The 23,318-nt window shown below is 39.9% G+C and overlaps 2 protein-coding genes across 3 annotated transcripts; both read left to right on the forward strand.

Moving 5' to 3' along the window:
- The first annotated feature begins 1,548 nt into the window (after nt 1–1,548).
- Nucleotides 1,549–15,678, forward strand: hhatla (hedgehog acyltransferase like, a). 2 transcript variants are annotated; one of them, XM_037531051.1, is made up of 13 exons: nt 1,549–1,731; nt 5,563–5,701; nt 7,894–7,961; nt 8,798–8,911; nt 9,146–9,166; nt 9,751–9,945; nt 10,938–11,147; nt 11,298–11,469; nt 11,855–11,999; nt 12,096–12,131; nt 12,682–12,883; nt 14,094–14,235; nt 14,407–15,678. In XM_037531051.1, the coding sequence occupies exons 2-13, from the start codon at nt 5,596–5,598 to the stop codon at nt 14,538–14,540; spliced, it is 1,545 nt and encodes a 514-aa protein (XP_037386948.1). In that variant the 5' UTR covers nt 1,549–1,731; nt 5,563–5,595; the 3' UTR covers nt 14,541–15,678. The 2 variants fall into 2 exon arrangements, with proteins under 2 accessions (XP_037386948.1, XP_017566859.1); XM_017711370.2 differs by lacking the exon at nt 9,146–9,166 and having other exon boundaries at nt 14,407–14,549.
- Nucleotides 15,679–16,271: 593 nt separating this feature from the next.
- klhl40a (kelch-like family member 40a) lies at nt 16,272–22,883 on the forward strand. Its single transcript, XM_017711358.2, has 6 exons — nt 16,272–17,538; nt 17,932–18,092; nt 18,488–18,595; nt 18,792–18,977; nt 19,960–20,109; nt 21,400–22,883. Exons 1-6 carry the CDS (start codon nt 16,411–16,413, stop codon nt 21,509–21,511), a joined length of 1,845 nt encoding a protein of 614 aa, XP_017566847.2. The 5' UTR covers nt 16,272–16,410; the 3' UTR covers nt 21,512–22,883.
- The last annotated feature ends 435 nt before the right edge of the window (nt 22,884–23,318 follow it).

A 23,318-nucleotide genomic window follows, 5' to 3' on the forward strand; every position in this document is an offset into this window, starting at 1 on the left:
ATTTGACTTTGAAATGTAGTGGAGTGAAAGTAAAAAGTTGCCCAAAATGGAAAAACTTCAGTAAAGTACAGATACACGAAAAAACTACTTAAGTACAGTAACGGATTACATTTACTTAGTTACTGTCCACCACTGATAAACAAGCACACTTTTACTAGGGGGATGTACATAATTACACATAAGTACTGAAGTGCATGCATGCTTTAACAGTTCTTATAGTTTTTTGCTTCAAATAGGGCTGGATTTATTCGATATAATGTTTCATCTCCTTTTCAAAGGCAACAGAAATTGGCCTTTTGCCTTAGAATGTACATGTTTGAATATAAAACATATGAGCCAATAAGTGCATGTGCTGATGCAACATAATTTAGTTATTCGTGAGGAAATAATGTATTTGAATCAGGTGAATTTACTGCATCTCTTTTGTACAGTGCACAACTTTGACTTTAATGAAAACCCTTTAAATATAGACAGCCATAAACTGCTGCTACAGGTGCATGAGTTTGATGATTAGAAAGCTCACCCGACAGCACTGTATCAGAAATGCTATGCATGTGTAAAAAAGTAACAATAATAATATTCGATTATACTCAATAATCGATTATAGCTGCTTTTTGATAGTTAACCCATCTTACCATCTCACAGCTTACTTCATAATGTAGCTCGCCTTGCTCCACAGCTTACTCCATAAAGTAGATACGCCAACTATGCAGCGTCATCAGGCTCATAACAATTAATGTAAAAATACCATTTGTTTAAAATATCACAGGTGTCCAGCGTAGGGTTCTCCTGTAGCAGCTGTAGCCAGTCAGTAGCCTGTCCATGTCATCCACACTCACACACTAACAGCAGGCCATGTAGAAGGAGAACAGAGTGAAGGATGCAGCACCTCCACACTTTTACTCCCCGCAGGTTCACCCAACACCACATGGGAAATATAAATATATGGAGGTGAACAGAGTGACCACACTGAAAATGTGTCATTTTATAAGGTAGTCACAGAAAATGAGCGACGGCCAAGGAATCCGAGGTTGAACTAATAATAAATGACATCATTTTGTCTTTTGGTAACCGCTGATAATGAGTCCCACAGACCTGAACACCACACAAGGGTTAACAATGGCCATGCTTCTTACTAGGACGGCACTGGCCACCACGGCCAGGCAACAGCTGTTTAATAGCGCAGACGTTTTATAAAGAAAAGGTGAAGTTACCCTTTAGTCTTGGGGGTCTTTGGGCTGTTTGAATGCATTTGATTTTGCACGTTTTGGATCATGTTCATCATGCTGGGTCCCCTCCAAGAGCTAAATGCACACACACACACACACACACACACACACATACACAGTAAGCACGCATTCAAAAAATACACAGATTAAGAATACCATGCTGCACTCAGGTTCTCTTTTACATTTAGCTGCATTTCAGCTACAGGCAGGGCAGCACTGGAGCCCTCCCCCCTTTACTGCAGTACTAGACTGAAAAAAGAGCTAAATATACCCCCCCCGCCGTCTTACACCACAACCCCCCCCCACCCCCCACCACCGCACCTCGCAGTTCACAACATCCACACCAGTCACCGCACATCCCCACTGTACAATCAGCACGGATGCATTAAGACAAACCCCACACTCATCCCCCACCTTTCTTTTCTTTTCTTTTTTCCTTTTTTGTGGGGGTCGACACCTGCTCTCCAAAACTGCTTGACCTCCTCAGAAAAGCGGACCTAAGGTCAGTATCGAAAAGCTCATCTTCACTTACAGGGGCTGCTCTTTCAGTGCAGTGGACTAGCGCGCGCTCTGCATCCCTGCCCTAACCAGCACCGCGTTACGGGGACATTTCCAGCGTGCACGCGCTTCTCGCCCGTTTAGGTCGCGCGCAGTGCTTTCTTCTATTTGCTCAAGTTTAATGAGCGCCCGGTCAGCGGAGACTTTCCAGGGGTTTCTTCTGAATTATCCGCTGCTGGGGATCGCATAGCGCAGCAGATGCCGCGCTGTAGCTAAAATAGGAAGAAGGCTGTGCGGAGCAGCTGACGGTGCTCTTTCTGAGGAGCTGTGAACCGAGACACTCCCATTTAAGTCACTAACTCTCCAGCCTACAGCCCGCTGGGGTTTAACGGGCGAGTGGCTGTACTGCTGTAGAACCAGCTTGAGCTTTTAGATCCACCTTTAAAGAACGAAGCTGCCTTAACGCCCGTGTCTAAACTTTTCATTTACATTTGGTCTGCACGTTCTCTGAGCACAGGTCTAGATATGAAGTGTACTTTCCACCCTCCACTAAAATTCTCGTATTAAATTCAGTCTTTTGGGAAAGCTTTAGAGAAGCGTGACTGAAAGTGTGAAAATGAGATATTAGTCATAACATAATTCAAATGATGGCTGTTTGATGGTCTTTCAATGTACAGCCATACATGTTCTCACAGGATCAAACAGGACACAAGCAATTTTCCATGTGGCACTAATTTTAGGGGGTGAGCACGATAGAGTTCATTTAAAGGGGCACTCCACCAACTTTCCTAAATTTTCTACATAACTTTTTAGGTGTAAACAGAGTCATACAGAGTCTGAAATGCTTCGCTCTAGAGGAATTTACAAGTCACAGTGGTGGTGATAGGAACCAGACATCCACTCCTAAATGCTCCCTCACAAAACATTATTACACCGAATGGTTATGAATACGCTGCCTGGTGTCCCTGGTGTCTGAGACAGTGTTTTACAGTAGGTGTGTGATAAATTTTTTTTTGCCTAAACGTCTTGTTAATCCGTTTATTTTGATCCATTCAAGGCGGAGGGATACATGCAGGGCATTGTGAGGCAAAACAGCCCCCAGATATTTGTTGTTATTTCACCATCGTCATTAACATTACATGTATAGTCTCGCTGATGGTTCAAATGGCTATATTTGGATTATAGACGTGGACATAAAGACGCATAAGGCTTCAAATGAAAGACTAAAATTTCTGGATATGCCTGCATTCATGTCTCATTGATTGGATTAATAGTTTGCATGGTTATTATAATGTCCATGCGCACCCTGGGTTACTTGGTTTGGATTGCAGTCTATAGCTTTCAGAAATCAAATAACTTGAGCTGCTTGCTTGCTTGACTGCATATTTGAGAGTATTGTGAACTAAAGAAATTAGAAAGGTGTAATCTGGCTGAAAAGTATTGAAACCTGCCTGTTCCATTACGCTGATAGCCTTTCTGACTGATTTATTCATAACAATGTTTCAGCCAGTCATGCAAAGACATCACTGTGCAGACTGTAATGTGGACAGAACATCGTTAAAAGCAAGGAGAAGAAAACTCACAGGTGTTAAAAGGGAACTCCACAGATTTTTTTTAAATTTGACATATTAACAAAGTAATTCAAAGGAGTTTATTGTGAAACACCAAGTCAGAATTGTTCACCGAGGCTCCATGGCCACTTGGCGCCAAAGCTGTAAAAGGCATCAGGTAAGGCTGGATTGATGATTGCTGTCAGCCAATCAGTGCGCAGAACTGTTTGGAACATTCGAATTCACGCGTTGTCATCTTTATCAGCATCTTGCCAGCTGTCCCTTCATATACAACGGTTAGTTCCAGCCGTGCAAGCTGATTGGTTGAGAGCCGTTCTCACTGTGCTGAAATTTCACCATAACATCACAGGTTTTTCACAAACACTGTATCACCCCACTGAGACGCCGTTGCTAAGCAATGACTTTGACAGCTGTAGGAGACGCTCAAGCCATTTGAATGTTTTTACTTCTTACTTTGCCACAAACAGAAAACGGACACTTTTAACATCACATTTGACCGACAGCCGATTTGGTCCGACTCTGAAGATGAGACGACACTAAATTCCCAAACTGTCGTCACCACCGAGCAGCTTTTCAGTCGCAGCTGTGACAGAAGAACAGCTGAACAACTTGGAATCAGCCAGAAATGAACCCAACACCATTCGCCAGACGTGTCTGATCTTCAGAGTCTGACCAAATCAGACTGAGCCATAAAACTGACCCAGTAAAAACTAAAATCTGCTCAGTGGTGACGACAGTTTGGGAGTTTAGTGTAAGGAGCTGGAGAACAAACTGCTGGCTGAGCAGCGAGTGGGCGGAGCTCGTTACTCTGACGTAGCAACAAGCTGCTCGTTAAGGAGCTTTAATTAGGAGGAAGAAACTGAACATTAAAACATATTAAACGCCGCGTTCACGGCCAGTTTATTCATTTATTACTGTATTTATTTAACTGCTTTATAAAAGCAATAGAGACACTGTGTTATTGCTGTAAAATCATGTCTGTGATGATCTACGGCGGCCAAATCACAGCCATGATGCTATTTCACGATAACACAGTCCCTCTTATTATAAATTACAAAAACTATATTTTTTGGATAAAGTTACATTTTTGGTTTAATGTATGAGCTTCGGGTGTGTTTTTTACACCATATCCTTCATATTTTGTGAGCAGGCTTTTCATTACACATTAGCGATAATGATAATGATCAGAGATAATGATATTGTAATTGTAATGATAAGAAAAACAATAAAAACCCAACAGAACTCTAAGTCCATATGGATTTAGAAATGGTTCTCTGCACTTTTGGGCTCCACAAAGACAGTGAAATACTAATATTTTAACTGAGCATACAATAATGTTATCATTCTTCTGTAAATGAAATGGATACATTATGAAGTAGAAATCAAACTTAGTTTGGTTTATGGTGACCAAACCTCTCAGACAGCAGAGCAAGAGAAAAGTTAGCTAGCGCTTCTGTGTACTTTTTGTCTGTTTTATATTCATACTTTCCAGATAATGTAGATCGGGCTAACATTAGGGCTGTTATATGCTGGTTATAAACCAATCAGTCATGTTATTAAAACCACCTCCTTGTTTCTACACTCATTGTGTACTGTATCAGCTCCAGTGACCGTACAGGGCCACTTCGTAGTTCTATAGTTCCAGTCTATCTGTTTCTCTGCATACATTGTTCGCTCCTTTTCACGCTGTTCTTGAATGTCAAGTCAGGACCCCCCAGGACCACCACATAGCATGTATTATTTAGTTGGTGAGTTATTGTCAGCACTGCAGTGACAGTGACGTGGTGGTGGTGTGTTAGTGTGTGTTGTGCTGGTACGAGTGGATCAGACACAGCAGTGTAGTGAGTTTTAAGGTGGACCAACAAGGTAAGAGGATCTAATAGTGTGGATAGTAGACACAGTGTTTAAAAAGTCCAGCAGCACTGCTGTGTCTGATCCACTCGTACCAGCGCAACACACACTAACACACAAGCACCTCATCAGTGCTGAGAATGATCTAACCAAATGATACCTGCTCTGTGGTGGTCCTATGGGGGTCCTGACCATGGAAGAACAGGGTAAAAGGGGGCGAACAAAGTATCAGAGAAACAGATGGACTACAGTCTGTAACTGTAGAACTACAAAGTGCAGCTATATGGTAAGTGAAGTAGATATAATGGACAATGAGCGTAGAAACACGGTGGTTTTAATGCTATCAGTGTATAATATTTATGTGTCTGTGTTTTTGTTCATCAACACAACTGTCCTTCTTTTGTATCTCACAGATTGCCCTCAGAATTTGGTGCTAGATTTTGACAATGGGGATCAAGACAGCCCTTCCTAAGATTGAGCTCTACCTCTACACCTCTGTCCTCGCACTAGCTCTTTTATGGGCGGGCAGCTGGATCATAGAGGCATCAAGTGGTAAGTCATGCCATCTTTCTGAAAAGTGATGAAAATATGGCTAATACAAGGCCACGCGCAATTCTGAGGGGTTGTGCAGTTTTAGCCTGTGGTGAGGATTAGACTCTATCATCCCTGCAGGAAAAGACCCAATTAATGTTGTCCCAGTAGTGCCTCTGAACTATTTCTCTCATCGTCATATACTGAGATGAATTAACTTTGCTAAAAATAATATCAACACATTTAAATATGTTCTGACAGTTGTAACTGCAGTATGATGTATTGAAAAGCATCACTTTTGCACATATCATGGAAATAAAATATATAAACTGTGCTCTGTATCTTTTTAATTTCATCTCTGACCTGCACAGCACACTGACCTACACTTTGTATGGACAGGCAGTTTGGTTTAGCAATTGAAGGGTGCCAAGCACTTTGCTGGCATCAAAGCAAAATATGTTCTGCCATCAGATTCTTAGAAAAGTCATTTGTACATAGTGAGTCGAGCACTTGTGGCAAAAAGTCTTCAAGAGTTAACCCATCACCACCTACAAACAAAAGCACACCACCAGCATCAGTATGCAGTGACACGTATTATGTAATCCCTGATTATTTGCATTACAAAAAAACAAATGAGATGTTCCTGGAATAGATCTGCTCTGAGTGCTGCAATGTTAAATGTCTTGTCCTAATCAGTTTGCTCACAGACGTCTGTACAGTCACAGATCACCTTTTACTTCTTTAATCTGTTAATACGACCATTAAGTCCAAGTTTTACATTTTTCAGTATCAGGAAAAAAGTCAGAAAGCCTTTATATGTAGTGTGCCCACTCTTTGCTTTAATTACAGCTTCCATTCTTTTTGAGGAAGCTTGCATTCCGTTTCCTAAAGAAATCTGCTGGGAGATTTTTCCACACCTTACAATGAAAGGGAGGTTGGTATAGTGTAGTGGGTAACATCCTTCCACACTGTAGGCTGGGGTTCAATCCTCACCTGGGCAAACACCCGACACTATACCAATAAGTGTCCTTGGGCAAGACTCCTAACGCTATTTTCACCTACCTGTGTAAAAATAATCAAACTGTAAGTCGCTCTGGATAAGAGTGTCTGCCAAATGCTGTAAATGTAAACTTCCGACTTAGAAATCAGTCGTATTCCTGCTTCTTACAATACAAGAATCGCAGCAGCTTCTACGTTTGATTCGCAATTTCATTTAGTCTATTTCTCTTTCTCCTTGTCTATTATCAGATATTATTTCAGATCCATAGCGCTGAGTTGTCTGGAAGGATGAACAGAAACACTGGTGTATTTTTTCAGAACTTGATTTTCTGTGGTTGAAATCTTGCCCTATGAAATGGGATGATCTTCAAATAAAAAAAAAAGAAACCTTGCTTCATTAATAGCTACTAGTGCTGCTCTGTAGGGGACCTTGCTTGACTTCAGTGACAGCAGAGAAGGGTAAAGTTAAGCTTCTCACTGCTGGGCTTTAGTTACTTTTAGGGCATCATATGCCTTCAAAGAGGGAGCGTAAGATAATTATTTATTATCACTCACTCCTAATTCTTTGGTGATTCGAAGCTGGAGTCAGCTATTCGCCAGCTTCTTGTTCAGATATTTCCATTCCACCTTTAAATGGTGCAGCAGTTACATTCTGGCACTTCAGGTGTTAATACTAATGAACTATTTAAGGTGGAACAGGAAAGTTAGCTAGCTAGCTACTGAGAAATGAACATGCTATTAGCGATTTTTTATGCTTGTTATGAAGAAAGCGACCATCACACATTGAAACGACATTAATACAGTGGTATATAATTTTTTTTACTGAGAAAATTCTCACATTTGTGGGTTTCTTTGGTCGCTCGCACAGCCATCTTGCTGGTTTTTCTTTTTTGTTTCGTAACACTCCATTTGGAGTGAGCCTCTGAAAAACGTCTGGATGGCTATGTAGCCCAAACATTTGGCCTTACCCCTCTGTCTCAACAAGAATTGGGACACCCTAACCCTAGACGTGAAAGCACAAAACAGAGGGCTCAGGGCTCAGTGGTAGGGGCAAGGGGTGAAATGGGATATTTATATACACACACAGTATATACATAATGTAGTTGATGTATTGCACATTGGACAAAAAAGAACCAAATAATTGAGATGCAAATGACATTAAAGTAATTGCTGATTTGAGGCTGGAATGTGAAGTATTTCCCTTTCCTTTGTAGATAATGTAAACAGGAAGACCTTTAAGGAGACTGTAAAACCAGGATGGCACTACTTTGGAAGAAAAATGGTAAAAAAAAGATTCATACATTCTACAGCTGTAGATATAACCATGACACCAAACTGTCTCGGTTAGCATATATATCACATTTTTGACTGGAAACACACTATATGTCCAAAGGTTAATACAAAGTTTATTATCCAACATTATTGCCCCTCTTTGCTGCAGTAACAGCCTCTTCTCTTCTGGGAAGGTTTTACTCTGGATGTTGGAACACTTTATTGATTGCATTCAGCCACAAAAGCATTAGTGAGGTCAGGTACAGATGTTGGATGAATAACCGAGTACCCTAACAACAATCTAAGGGACAGCGGTTACACCTCAGATCCACACAATTCCACAACTGTCATATCATCAAACACACTAGCTGCATTTCAGCCACAGCTCAACCAATAGAAACACCAAATGTCAGCTCAACAGCTTAGAAATTGAGCCCAAGTATTAATAAACCTGCAGCGAAAAAGGATGGCAGGTGTCTAGTTCAAGCAAGTAGATTTAAGCAAATATTTCAAGTATTCTACTACAAGTATAGTTATCTGAAAATGTTGTTGAATAAACAATGGCCAGTTTGGATTATAGCACAACTTTAATTAAAAATTAAATAAAACATTTTTTTCTCTGGCCCGCAGAGATTTTTTTTAATATGGCTCTTTTAGTGGTTGAGTTTGACACCCTTGCACTAGCTGATGATTGCCATTGGGCATGATGGCCTTTGGCTCATGTGCAGATGCTTCAGAGCTTCCAGTTCCACTGGCAATAGTGTAGACACTTCTGGACATACAGTGTGGTGATCATTGTTCTACTACAAAATCTCACCTGTGCATTAATTGATTTTCTCTCTCTAGGATGTGACTGACTTTGAGTGGGCAATGTGGTTCACTGCTTTCCGCAACCACATCCTGTTTGCCCTCTCTGGCCATGTAATCTTTGCCAAAATCTGCTCCATGATTTCTCCCAAGGTGGGTATTTGTTTCCCGGAGAACCATCCCAGCAGTGCTGTGCTGTAACATTAGTAGCTATTAAAAATGCATGTGCATTTTAAGATTGCATCAGCTGGTGTATCAGTTGTGCTTTGGAGGCCGATTACTAAAGAAAATGTCAACTGTGAGAAATCCATAACAAAGCTACTCCTTATTTCTGCGGATTGTGATGATATATGCATTGTTGTTTTGTGTTTTCTGCTTCCACTGAAGATTGGTAGAAATGGATTTAAGGTAACAATTTTGAGGCTTTTGAAAACAGATTTGCATTAGGTCCTCCTAAAAACTCAATGCTTATTAAAGGATTACTAAACAGAGAATTACTAAAGGTGTAATTGTACTAAGTACATGTGCATCATTATTCAAGTATATCGCTGTTGTTGAAAGAAATCCTTGTATCTCCATTTTTGTTGTTTTTCAGTTTTGTTTGTTTTCGAAAAAGCCTGTTACCCTTTACATTGTATGTAAATGTCATGATGAATGGACTAAAAGAAGCGGCCTTGAATTACTTGGAAAAAACTCTGGTTCCATTGACTTACATTAAAAGTAAAGTATGTTTTTTTCTTCTCCTGTAAAGTTACCATTTTGGAGATGCGAGGTTTTCTTCTGACAACAGCGATATTGTGTTATTACCTTATTAATTGTGACCTAGATTTGTAATCTTATTTATACTTCTTTTACTTCTAATAAACCCCCTTCATGATAGCCATTTAATGATATCCTAATTCATTTGTTTGCACATTCAAACTAACATTTAGTTATGCTCTTTTTCCCTGACACTTATCTAATGCCATAGCCTTTCACATCCTGATCCACAGAACAGGTCGCTGATCTACATGCTCTATGGCTGCTTGACCGTGCTCATCATTATGGGCTGGACATACGTCTCTCTCATCCTGTCCCACTGCATCATCCTCTACAGTGTGGCCCTCATGAAGAGAAAGTGGCTCTGCTTTGTGGCTGGACTCACCAGTTTGGCAACGTTCAAGATGGAGCCCTTCAACTCCTGGCAGGTGAGTGACTAATGAGTAACTTTTTAAACTCCAGATTTAATATTCAGTTATTACCTCTAAGGCATATTACTCAAAAAATATAGATCAGGGGTCTTTAATTAAAATTCAGTCAAGGCCCAGTTAGAGGTAATTTCCTCAAGCAAAAATTCGGAACATCATAATCATGATTCAGCGCCGTATACTGTTTACTAAATAGCTTAGTAGTTATAACAACATCTTATATAGTCAACAACTGAATGTCAAATCAAATAAAGTACAATTCAGTAACATTTCAACGACATCTATTGTCAGTTTTCTCTTTTTAAATAACTTCCCTCTGACTCACTTTCTTGTCTGACTGCTGTTTCTTGCCTCATCCCTCCTCTGTGTGTGCATCACTCACTTGTGTCTCAGTGCTCATCATAATGCACAGATCTGTTTGACTGAGTAGTGTAACGTTTGATATTTACACATGAGAATGGTCTGTGAGTCTCCCAGGCCGTTAAAGCTACCGTAAGGGCTAGAAAAGTTACGCCGATTAAAATATTAAAACCCCGTCAAAATGAAATAATTCTCCATAGTTTATGGGTTATAGGCCCAGGTCCGCATAGGGCAGCGACTGGGTCTGGACTCAGACCGCAACCTGGCTATTAGTAACCTCTACTATAGATTATTTGGTAACTTCTATGAAACTAATATGTAATCTATGTAGTCGTGAGAAAGAGCTTCCTAAACCTTTCACAGTTCCCTGGAGTTTGGCGGTTAACTGTTAGCAGCAGAGCCATGCACCACACAAGCACAGTAGTCTAAAGTCTTCAACAGACGAAAGAATATGTGCGGACTGTAACCCTTTCTATGTAAATTAGATCTGTTTTGTTTGGATTGAAGCACCAAATACTAAATAACTTCATAAGTTGAACTTGAAGTATCCACACTGTTTCTTCATTTTAGATCTATCTAAACTAAATCTGACTAACTTAATTAAGCTTTCTTATTTATTCTCTGGGTTCTAGGCTGGTTTTGTGACTGGCACTTTTGAGCTTCAGGATATCCTGTTCTATGGAGGCTGTGGATTCTCCATCATGCGCTGCATGAGTTTTGCCCTGGAGAACTGTGAGAAGAAGGATGGCAATTATACCTTCATGGATTTGATTAAGTACAACTTCTACCTCCCCTTCTTCTTCTTCGGACCCATCATGACTTTTGATCGATTCCACGTCCAGGTATCTCCCTCGTACTGTCAGTGCCACTCTGAAACAACCATCAAGCTTATTTGTAATCGTTCTATTTCTGTAAAATGTATGTCTGATATTGAGATTTCATCTGTGCATTGATAGAGGCCACTACATAATACTGTGTTCTTGTATTTCCAGGCTAATGACCCCAACTTGACTCGTAAACCTAGAGAAATGTGGAACATAACCATCCATGCTTTGGTGCACCTGGGATCCATCTTAGTGGTGGATGTGTTCTTGCATTACCTGTATATTTTGACCATCCCAAGTGACATGAAGCTGGTGAAAGAGCTCTCTGACTGGTCTTTGGGTCAGTTTTTTAATATAATAAAAATAAGTATTTTATTTTAAACTGTTGCAAATACATTGGATATTACCAATGGCAAGCCATGGTCTTTAAAGTTAGGCCTTCAGTTTTTGTCATGATATTGGTCCCACCCATTGGAAATCTAAAGTGTGAGGCCTGCAGTCCAGCTTCTGAAGGCCTATCTGGTGGGAGAGCTTGCTATCCATGTAGATGTTGCAGGGAAAAAAAGTCCCTTTGTTTCCAACCAACACTTAACAGTTAAATTAGAATAGTGGATTATCTACAGTTTAAATACAGCAAACATGATGATCAACATTACATACACTACAACAGTACATACTATGTTCTGGGTGGACTAACAAATGGTTTGTTTTTGTCACTCATCCAGCTGGTTTAGCCTATTCAAACCTTGTGTATGACTGGGTGAAATCAGCAGTCATGTTTGGTGTTATCAACACCGTGTCACAACTTGATCACCTGGACCCTCCCCAGCCTCCTAAATGTATCACCATGCTGTATGTCTTTGCTGAAACGTAAGTATTCATATTTCTTGCGCACTTTACATGTTATAGAATAGTTTATAGAATTATCTTTAATTAACCACTTTTCATATTGTTTCCTTCTCACAGGCACTTTGACAGAGGAATTAATGACTGGTTGTGCAAGTAAGTAAAATTCATTCATGTCAATTAATATATATGCTCAAAATATTTTTGCCAGCTAGTTTTCTGTTTTTTTTTGTTTGTGATCATTCTGCAGAATATAGTATATTGTATACATGCAGTACTGAAAGTTTTGGTATTTTGCTACTTAACAAGCTTCACTGTCAGGGCCAAATCTTGTATCTCTAGAATGGTAATTTGGAAAACTGAAGGAAAAAAACCTTCTTTACCTTCAGTGAAAGTTAATTGAACAAGATTTTTTATAAGACATTGTAGACAACTTGTAGAACTTGTAGAAATGATGAAATAATGAATTATTCACACAATGTAAAGAGCAATTACAAATTCTGTAAACAAACAAACAAACAAAAAAAACAAGACTGTGTCCTGACACTGATTATATGTAATTTGAAAACGTGCATAGATTGTAGCTGGACTCAGATATTTGGCAAGTGCTAGAACTTGTCTGAGCCAAGATTTTTTGAGTGTTTCACATGCTTGTATCTCAGATATCAACAGGTTTATAAGCCATCCTCCTTTACTTACTATCAAGGTACGTCTATGACTACATTGGAGGCAATCATGATGGAATCTTCAAGGAGCTGGTTGCCACAATCTCTACATTTGCTGTTACAACTCTGTGGCTCGGACCCTGTGAACTGGTCTATATTTGGTCTTTCTTCAACTGCTTTGGCCTGAACTTTGAGCTGTGGGTGGCTAAGCTCTTTGCTCTGCCACCTTTGTCGACTATTGAGGTAAGATTCCAGGAACACCCTAGACAGTAACATCTGTCAGTCAAATATAGCTTAATCCTTTATGACGGACAGATTGGACTACCTGTGCTGAATGAGCAGCGTCTCACCAAGAGAGATAGAAGTCTTAAATCCACCAAAGCAGAACAGTTGCTTTGGGACTTATAACATCTTAAACTCCACAGAACTGCTGGTGGTTGCAGACTTGCATTCATCACCTCTATAACTTAAGAATATGCTTTGTTTTCCTTGTGATTGCTAAAAAATAATCTAACATTTTCTATGAATGTCACATTTGTAAGCACCTATAAACACATTTATGACATGTTATATTGCATTCATCAGGCATTATAAACATAGATATAAATCTTTATAAAAATGAGTTACACTGCATTACACTTTATAGCCATGTTTATTATACATTATGAATTATTAATATAATGCATTACAAGTAGTGTTAATAACATGTTATACCTTCAGTGCCAAAGACATCAGTCCCAGCTTGGGGAGCATAAAGACAAATACAAAGTTTATTTACGAACTGAAATTTCCAGTTTTTTTCCAGTTCTGATAGGGCTGCATCTTCAGGGCTTCAGTCCTGAAAATTCAGATGCTCCAAACAGGCTGTCCAGCCTAGGATTATGGCTACAATGTGATTTTCTTAATCAGCGCTGTGACTTTAAATGTTTCATTACATCACAGTCAACAAAAACACTGACGGCAGCACTAGTTTAAACTCTGACATTTGAAGCCTGTAATGTGCTTTACTCTGTATATTTTAGTGTTTCCAGTAAATTATTCAGTAAATACTTCAACCGGAAGCCTCACTCTTAACACTGGAGGAGGCTTTAGTACAGTATGCTTCACTTTACTTAGTGGACAAATAAAACTTATGAGCTCTTATTATTAGTTATGAACAGCACTTATAATGCAATATGTTAACAATTCATAATGCATAATAAGCATGGCTATAACGCATATCTTCATAAATATTTATAGCCATGGTTATGACGCCTTATGAATGCATTATAACATGTTATGAATGTGTTTATAGATGCTTACAAATGTGGTGTTCATAGAAAGTGTTACCTAATAATCTTGACAATGTAATAAAAATGAAAGCTTTTAAGAGGTAAAGAATACATTTTAAACTTTCAGATAAAGCTCAATAAGGACGAATGGCATTATTATATTCTTGTGTTTACTTTCAAAGGGTGTTATGTCTGAGGCGATGTCACGCCGCATCAGGGGATTGTTCAATGCTGTCAACTTCTGGCAAATTATCCTTTATAATGTCCTCGCCCTGAACAGCCTTGATTTTGCTAAGCTGGTGGCCAAGAGACTGCTTTTCAAGGGTGAGTGCCATATTTTACTGTAATAACATGCAAAGTAATACAGCATTACTGAGGCATTGTGCAGAAGTAAAGAACTAGCCACAGTGCAATATAGTCAGTACCTTTCTTGTACCACTGAGCAGAGACATTGCCTTCTAAAACCAGCTGTGTTTGCCTTTATTTCTCCCTCAGGTTTCCCTCTGTCCACTCTTTCGGTGCTCTTTGTGACCTATTGCGGCATCCAGCTGGTGAAGGAGCGAGAGAGAAAACTGGCTCTGCTGGAGGAGCCGGAACCGTCAGAGCCTGGCAAACCCAAAACTGATTAAACAAGTGCAAAGTGACGGTTCACTGAGTCCAAGCTTCCATACCAAACCATAGCAGCCCCCGTCGCCATGGCCACTGCTGAGCACAAGCCTGTTTTTTTAAGCACAAGGCGTTTTTAACTGTGAAAAGTCCTCAAGTGCACTTGCTGTGTAGATGCCAACTGCCCTTTACCACAGACTCTCACATTCAAACACTGAAACCAAGTGCATTTTTTTATTTAATTCATTTTATTTAAAACTATATTGGATCTTCAGAGAATGGGCTTGCCAAATATTTTATGCAGATGTAATATATAAAACCATTAAAGCCAGAAATGCCTTTTGTGTTTGTCTGTTGTTGTTCTCCTCATGAAATTTGGTTTAACCTAATGTACAAATTAAAAATCAATTATTTGGGCATTTTTCATGGAGGCCCTGTTTGAAAAGCAGCATCACTAAAAAGGGGGAAAATAGCAGAAACTACACAAATGGGTTTTAGCCTGTGAACTACAGTTACCCTTGTTATCCTCAGTGAGAGGATTAACTGACAGTTTTGTATTATTCTGTCACATGACACAATATGGACAAATGTGTCCGTGAGAGTGCCCTACATCAGACTGCGGGTACCGCAGGGGAAACAGGGTCAGTGAATAAGCCTGTAACCTGCACCGGCTACAGATATTTTGGCTGTGCCATAGTACAAATGTATGATGTGGTCTTCATAATCTAGAGAAATCTAAATCTCATAGCTCACCAAAACTATCACCATCAGATATATATAATTTTATGAGAGAGAGGAGAAAATCAAGCTGCTTCAGATCTGAAAATATCCACAGGTGTTTCTGACCATCTGTCACTATGGGAACACAACACTATGGGTCTGAAAGGGAACTCAGAAATGGACAAAAAGATAAAAGTTAAAATAACAGACAAAAAATGAAAATTGAACACAAGAAGGCTCCTGGTGTTTTCAGAACAACGGACTGACCATCATAGGGTCTACACCATTGCACATGTTTGTGTTTACTTTTGTTTGGATTATAAGAAGCAGAAAATGCAACCGACTTCTAAGACTGAACTGAAAAATATTCCAGCAGATTTATTTGAAAAGCTGAAGGCATGTGTCTAAATGCTGAATAAATTCATATTAAATGTATTGAAATTTCTGTTCAATATGTTTCTGTTCTTCTGACACAAAAAAATAATAACTTGTACTTAATGGCCTTTTGACTGGACATAAACAAAAGAGTGGTCTCTAGCTTTTGCACAGTACTGTATGCACTGTATCTTATATGTAATAAATACTGCAATGTAAATTTACATCATGATGTACTGTGAGGTTTTGATATCTGATCATTCCACATTCTCCAGTTAAGTAAGACTTAGTATTCAATTCACAGGGCAGCCTGCCGACTAGTGGCATAGCGTTTAAATCAAGCTCAAGTCCTGTGGAAGAGTATATTATTGACTGGCTGTTAATTTGTACTCAAACTAGAACATTCCTCAACAGTCATTGTTCTCCCATTTTAGTGAGTAAGAACTTCGCACCCCCAACAAAAACACTGTTATCCTTAAGACCTAATATGTGATGGTCTTCTTTGGCGACATGTCAGCTGTTTGCCTGTTGCTGAAGATGGCGGAGAAGAAGTGGGGGGAGAAGGCAGAAGACTCGGGTTTCAGATTCTCCAAATGTGAGTCCTACAGCTTTGCTCAGGACTAAAAATAAACATAGCTGATGGTCCATGACAGCTGAACGGAGAAGCCACGCCACCATGCCAGCCTCCATTTCTCTCTCTTTGGGTCACGCAGTTAATACAGTCAGTCCAGTGGTGGGAGAGGAGACCCAGACCCTCCTACTGCCATATCACGCTAGTGTTACGAAAACCCAGACAAGATGGCTGCCGAGCTAGTAGACCCAGTGACGGAGCCACGGATGTACCAGCAGACACTCTTGCAAGATGGGCTCTGTGAGCTTCTGGAGAGCGACAAGTTTGTGGACTGTGTCCTGAAGATCAATGACCAGGAGTTCCCATGCCACCGGCTGGTGCTTGCTGCCAGCAGCCCGTACTTCAAGGCAATGTTTCTCTCAGACCTGGAGGAGAGCAAGAAACGAGAGGTTGTGCTGAAGGATGTGGACCCAGGTATCATGGGGATGATCCTTAGGTACATCTACACTTCTGACATCAACCTTACTGAGCAGAATGTCCAGGACATCTTCATGGTGGCCAACATGTACCAGATCCCTTCGATCTTCAGCGTTTGCGTGTCCTACCTGGAGCAGAAGATGGTCCTGAGCAACTGTCTGGCCATCTTTAGGCTGGGGTTACTTCTGGAGTGCCCCAGACTGGCCGCCGCAGCTCGGGACTACATCTGTGACCGCTTTGAGCTCATTGTCAGGGACACAGACTTCCACCAGCTGGGATCCGGAGAACTGGCTGCCATCATCACTTGTGATTCCCTGAACGTGGAGAAGGAAGAGACCGTCTTCGAGGCTCTGATGGACTGGGTGGAGTACGATCCGAGAGAAAGGCTGAAGGATGTGCCAGACCTCCTGCATTGTGTACGGTTCCGCCTGATGGCACCAGTTTACTTCAAGGAGGAAGTGGAGGGGCACCGGTTGATCAGAGCCAACCAGGAGATCAAGAAGGAGTTGCAGCTAATCAAGGATGCGCAAAGGGGGATGCTGCCTAAAGTCAAAGGGGCATCCGGCAGGAAGGCAGGAGCTGCAGGAGCTGCAGAGGGTGAGGAGGATGAAGATGAGGATGAGGGCCTGCTTCCAGGCATCTTGAATGACAACCCACGCTTTGGAATGTTTCAAACGGACTTTATTCTCATGATCAGTAACACAGGGACAGTCGCCTATGACCCTACTGAAAATGAATGCTACTTAGCATCCTCATCAACCCAGATCCCGAAGAATCACTGCAGTTTGGTGACAAAGGAGAATCAGATCTTTGTGGCTGGAGGTCTCCTATACAATGAGCAGAACACAGAGGATGCCTTCAGCTCCTACTTCTTACAGGTAACATTATAGGTACACTATTATTCATCTTTCTATGATTCTTTCCATGATTCTGTATCTTGTTCCCTTCACAACATGACTAAATTCATCTGCATTACAAATGCATATAGTATGTTATACATCACTGGCTCTAAACACAGTCAGTGATTCATCTATTGCTCATCGGGGATCAAAACAGCTGTTAAGACTACATAGCTCATCTATCAATGTGGCTACAATTTGCATGACTCACTTTGACTTCATTACCATGTTATAAACATCCTGGATTAGCACTTTTGTCCAACTCAGTGAATGTCCTGAAAACCACACATCTAGATTTTGTAAGCGATCACAGAAAAGAACAGCACAAGCTCATTTGTATGCTGCACATTGTTTTTCGTCTCTCTCGGCCAGTTTGACCCCATGAGCTCTGAATGGCTGGGGATGCCCTCAGTACCCAACCCCCGCTGCCTCTTTGGGCTGGCCGAGGCCAACAATTCCATCTTTATCGTGGGTGGAAAAGAGCTGAAAGAAGGAGAACATGCATTAGACTCTGTTATGATCTATGACCGACAGTGAGTACAGCAGGGTCTTCTTACTAATGGAATAAAAATTCCATCAATTGATTTCTTGCCAAATTAGGTGGCATTTGCTGAGCAAAAGTCAGAGACTGCCCATTCATAGTATTTAATGTTGCTTTTATTACAGCTTCCATTCTTTTTGGGAGACTTCAGTTTTGCAAAAGAAATCTGAATAAATCCACACCTCGAAAGTTCAGTCTTAGAAGTTGGAAGATTTGTTTTTAACGTCCAGTTTAACTAAACTGGTGCTTAACTAGTACTTAATGGCAGTTTTGACTAGAAGCAGAATAGACAGAAAGGCGGTCTTTAACTGTTGCGCAGTACTATGTTTTTCAAGATCTGTCATTAATGAATTTAGAATGACACTGTCTGTTCTTTCTTGTCCACAGATCATTCAAATGGGGAGAATCAGACCCTCTTCCATATTCAGTCTACGGGCATGGCACCGTCTCTCATAATAGGCTCATCTATGTACTGGGTGGAAAATCAGAGAGCAAGTACGTTTGTCTTTCTTGACTATTCTGAACTAAATGAAGGAACACCTTATCTAAAAATGGCAGCCAGGTGGCATTAGGCACTTTTGAAGAATTGCCTTTACAAATACATAATGCTCTTTACAAACTAACTGGATGTTACTGCAGAGAAAATGTCTGGGGTCATGCGCTCACCTGAAGGTTTTATGTTGTGTTAAAGGAAGTGCTTAAGGAGAGTATGTGTTTACAACCCATCTAAGTTTGAGTGGAAGGAGCTGGCCTCGATGAAAACTGCTCGCTCCCTCTTTGGTGTTGCCGTCCACAAAAACAAAATCTACGTGGTGACCGGAGTCACTGACAATGGCTTGACCAGCAGCTCAGAGGTTTACGACATTGCCAAGAATACGTAAGTGACCCATCTCAAACTGCCAACCTCTTAGCAGCATTGCTGCCTAAAACCGCCAGCGTTCATTCTGTTTGTCATGTTATGTAACATTGTTATGTAATGTTATAATATCCTTAACATTGCATCCCTCAACCTCATCAATTTGACAGAACTGACCATTCTTTTTGCGTTTTGGTGTATCAATGTTCTCATACTACAGTAGCCAGCATACATTATGTCAAATGGGAACCATATTACGGCACTAAAAATGCCAACTGCCAACATAGTGTAGCTTTTAGCTAATGGGCATCCTCTGCATTAGCTAGTAAGGAAGAAAAAATAACAGTCCAGCCCAAAGGAGTTGGAGTTTTCCCAAACGTTCCTCCCGCCTTCAAGATACATCATCAGAATGTGTTTTTTCATTCTTTAAACTGAAAAGTTTCACTCTAGAGGTCACGACATATGCTAACCAGTGTGGAGATCCACAGGACAACAGAGGTAAAAAAGATGGTACTTCAAGGGTTCTTTAGTAAAGGCAATGGTTTTTTAGAACCATGAATTTTTAAGGATTCTTTATTAAAGAGGATGGTTTTATATAGAACCATGAACACTCAAAGAACTCTTTGCATGATCAAAGGTTTTTTTTCGCTTCATGAGTTGTAAAGTATGTGCTTTATATGGTTCTATATAGAACCTTTTGAAATGGTTCTATGTAGCACCAAAAAGGATTATTCTATTGTTATAAGCTTGACATTGTAACAACAGCAGAACCCCCTTTGTTGCTATATAGAACCATTTTCGAAAAGATGCTTCATAGGACCATATACAAATATTAAAGAACCATTTAAGCATAAATAGGTTCTAGAACTCATAGTTCTAACAAAGCATTGCATTTACTAAAGAAACCTTGAAGAACCATCTTCACTCTTCCAACAGTAACTGTGCAACAAATTACAACTTAGAAGTTAAGTGCTAATGTTTTTATGGGTTCCTCATGTCGCAGGTGGTCAGAGTTCACAGAGTTCCCTCAGGAGAGAAGCTCTCTGAACCTGATTGAGCTGGCCGGTTGTCTGTACGCAGTGGGAGGCTTTGCTATGATGCCCAATGACACCACTGAGAAGCTGGAGCCCACTGAGATGAATGATATCTGGAGGTGAGTCATCCAACTATAATATAGGTGCCTTTTATTAGACGTTTATCACTGTTCTTTAAAAAAACTGCCATTTAAGAAGATCAGCGGAAATGTCTCACATTTCGCTGCAGTATTTAAGCTGGAACAAGCGACGCCACAGTGGATTAATCTGGAAGCTCATTCCTGCGACGGTAGAGGAGAAAAATATATATATTTTTTTCGTCCCTTTTTTCCGGCATCAATGTGTCAATTGTGAAATTTTGATTACGTCTAAAAAATTTTTTTCATTCTGACTGACCTTCTTAATGATGGCCTCTTTTCTTGAGATCATGACTATGTCAAAATAATTGCTTGAGAGTTTGTCTAAATATGGTTTATTATCTAAAAATTATGACGAATTATGTCAAAATAATGTCTTATTTGTCACAGGATATTTCCACAACGTTAAAATAGTAAAAGGTCTTCATTATTACACCCCTATAATATTAAACACACACATTTATGAATGATAATAGCTGTTATTCAACCCAATGTTAAAAAATGCTCTGTTACCTTTGCCCAAAATCAGGAAACCATGGGTTATAAATACATTGCCTCATGTCTGAGAATTTGTTTTATGATCATGTCACATTTCAAAATAAGATTTTGTCCAAAAATAGATTTTTAAATAGTTCCCAAAGGAAACCTTTTTGGTAACACTTTCTATGAATGTCACATTTGTAAGCATCTATAAACACATTCGTAACATGTTATAATGCATTCATAAGGCATCATAAACATGGCTATAAATATTTATAAAAATGCATTATATGTCTTAGTCACACTTATTATGCATTGTAAGTACTGTTCATAACAAGTAAGAGCTTGGAAGTTGTATTAGTCCGCTCTAAGTAAAGTGAGGCATACTGTACTAAAGCCTCCTCCAGTGTTAAGAGTGAGGCTTCAGGTTGAAGTATTTACTGAACCCCTCTTTAAATGGCTGTTTATTGGACTCAATTGTACTGAGATTTTGAAAAATCAATGTAAATCCCCTCCAATGAACCATTCGTCATCGGAATGCGTGGATCAGGTGGATATGATTAGAGCTGCAATGAAACTCTATTGGAGTATCACCAGGAGCAAAGCAAATAAGAACACTTTGGGTGGATGTAACAGTTTCTTCTATGCTGAACCTCAATTATATCTTGTCCATTACAAACGTGTGGCCAGTAGTGAAGGTAATCAGTGGCCAGTGGTGCCTGTACTCTTTAAAAGAATCAGAACTCATTTAAATCACTGTAACATTCATATAAAATGCACTGTGCCTCACAGGTTCGATGAGAAGGAGAGCTGCTGGAATGGGATGCTGAGGGAGATCAGCTACACTTCCGGAGCCACAGTATTAGGAGTGCGTCTCAATGCTTTGCGACTCACCAAGATGTGATCAACAGCATTCATTAGCTAATGGACAGAAATGTACATTCATTTTAGAGTACTGGAATATATTGAGAGGTTTTAATGGTCACATTTAAAGTGCACACACTTTCTGAAGATAATGTAAATTCCTGGAAGACTGAGTGTAAAAGCCGGACAGCAGGGGGAGACAAAGAACGGACCACTACAGGGTTTCAAAGCAATGTGTGGAAACGTGAAGTCATGGTGAACTTTTGGACCGCAGGACAGTTTGATGCAATTTACATGTCCATGTTTGTGTATTTATATTATTCACATCTTTATTTGAGTTATGCTGAATTTGAATAATATTCGCTCTATGATTTCCATGTGAAAAAGAACAAATGTAGTAGTTACAATGCGTGACATCACAACAGACTGGAATATAAAGTTAGTGAAAATACAGATGCCATCCACTTGCATGATGAAACTGAATGATATTTGGCAGTCTAATAGGTACTGTACAGTGCAAGAGTCAGAGAACACCCTGCATTTATTTCATTTACAGTACAAGGTTTTCAGTGACAAGAAAAGAAAAAGAAGAAAACATATTGTCACTGCCCAAAACAAACAAACAAAAAAAAGCAGGTGTCTCCATTTCTGTTGATTTTTATTTTTCTATAACATTTGAACATGGTAACTGTCCTTTACATTGTGTGAAAATTTTGGGAGGAATAAACCAATAGAAATTCTCCAAAATCATTAAGAACATAACTAAAAGTTAAGAATTTTTTCTTGGAAAGTTACAGTTTTGGAGATGTTTTTCTTTGGACAGTGATGAGTGCTGGAGCCTATCCCAGTGGTCACTGAGCGGAAGGCAGGTAACACCCTGTACAGGTTGTCAGTCCATCACACTCAGCCATACACACACACCTAAGGGTGATTTAGCATCTCCAGTTCTGGATATCTTCGGACTGTGTGAGGAAACTGGAACACCTGGAGGTATTCTCCACACAGAAAGGTCCCTAGGTGCCTGGACAGGGAATTAAACCCAGGCCCCTCTTGCTGTGAGGCGACATAAAACATTCAGCATCTATTGTGTCCTCTTTGCTTTTACAGCTTCCATTCTTTTCAGAAGACTCGCTACCTCACAATCCCAATTACAAATTTAGGCTCATCAGTCTATAAAACTGTATGCCACATCGCAAACGCGCGGTTTCAACGTTTTGATTGGAAACTAAATTAATGAAGGGTGGTCTCTGACTTCTGCACAGTGCTCCAGAAACAAAGAAGAATGAAAAAACATAACTGGACACAAAGCAATTAGAATCAACAAGGATGTTGCTTTAGGTTTTTACAGATATAATAGGCAGTACAGTAGATGACGGAATACAGACCAGAATAAACATCACTTTTAAATTCTATAGTTTTTATAAAAGACTGCCTTTCATGTAACAGCAAAACTTTAGACATACCGGTATCACTACAGAAACAGTTCAAACTGTCCATTTTACCACCTTCTTTTATAGTATAATAAATCAACATACTGTATCTTTTTTCCTTCACAGCTGACATTTTCCATCCAGAACAGACAAAGCAGCAAAAACAAGCTGCTTCAAAAAGAACCTGAGCAGCTTAGAGGGGCATTCTGGCTTAAAACTATTATTAAGTATGTTATTTATCATGTTATGTCATATTTTGTGGAGCAGCTTTGCATCCCTCAGCCTCATTCGTAATCAAGATTTTGTGTTTTTGTCCATCACTGTTTTCTCACTACAATACCCAGCACGCAAATACATCACAATCACTGGGAATCGCACCAGCACTCAATGAATCCTGAATGTTAGCCACTGACCTAA

Source organism: Pygocentrus nattereri, chromosome 19, assembly GCF_015220715.1.
Source record: "Pygocentrus nattereri isolate fPygNat1 chromosome 19, fPygNat1.pri, whole genome shotgun sequence".
In the NCBI taxonomy this organism is placed as follows: Eukaryota; Metazoa; Chordata; class Actinopteri; order Characiformes; family Serrasalmidae; genus Pygocentrus; species Pygocentrus nattereri.

What these genes read in the sequence shown, in the direction of transcription:
- hhatla (XM_037531051.1), top strand. Translation starts at nt 5,596, where the DNA reads ATGGGGATCAAGACAGCCCTTCCTAAGATTGAGCTCTACCTCTACACC. An exon ending in TTGGTAGAAATGGATTTAAG is followed by an intron (nt 9,167 to 9,750) that starts GTAACAATTTTG and finishes CCTGATCCACAG; the next exon opens with AACAGGTCGCTGATCTACAT. An exon ending in CAAGAGACTGCTTTTCAAGG is followed by an intron (nt 14,236 to 14,406) that starts GTGAGTGCCATA and finishes TTTCTCCCTCAG; the next exon opens with GTTTCCCTCTGTCCACTCTT.
- klhl40a (XM_017711358.2), top strand. Translation starts at nt 16,411, where the DNA reads ATGGCTGCCGAGCTAGTAGACCCAGTGACGGAGCCACGGATGTACCAG. An exon ending in TCAGCTCCTACTTCTTACAG is followed by an intron (nt 17,539 to 17,931) that starts GTAACATTATAG and finishes TCTCTCGGCCAG; the next exon opens with TTTGACCCCATGAGCTCTGA. An exon ending in TACGACATTGCCAAGAATAC is followed by an intron (nt 18,978 to 19,959) that starts GTAAGTGACCCA and finishes CTCATGTCGCAG; the next exon opens with GTGGTCAGAGTTCACAGAGT.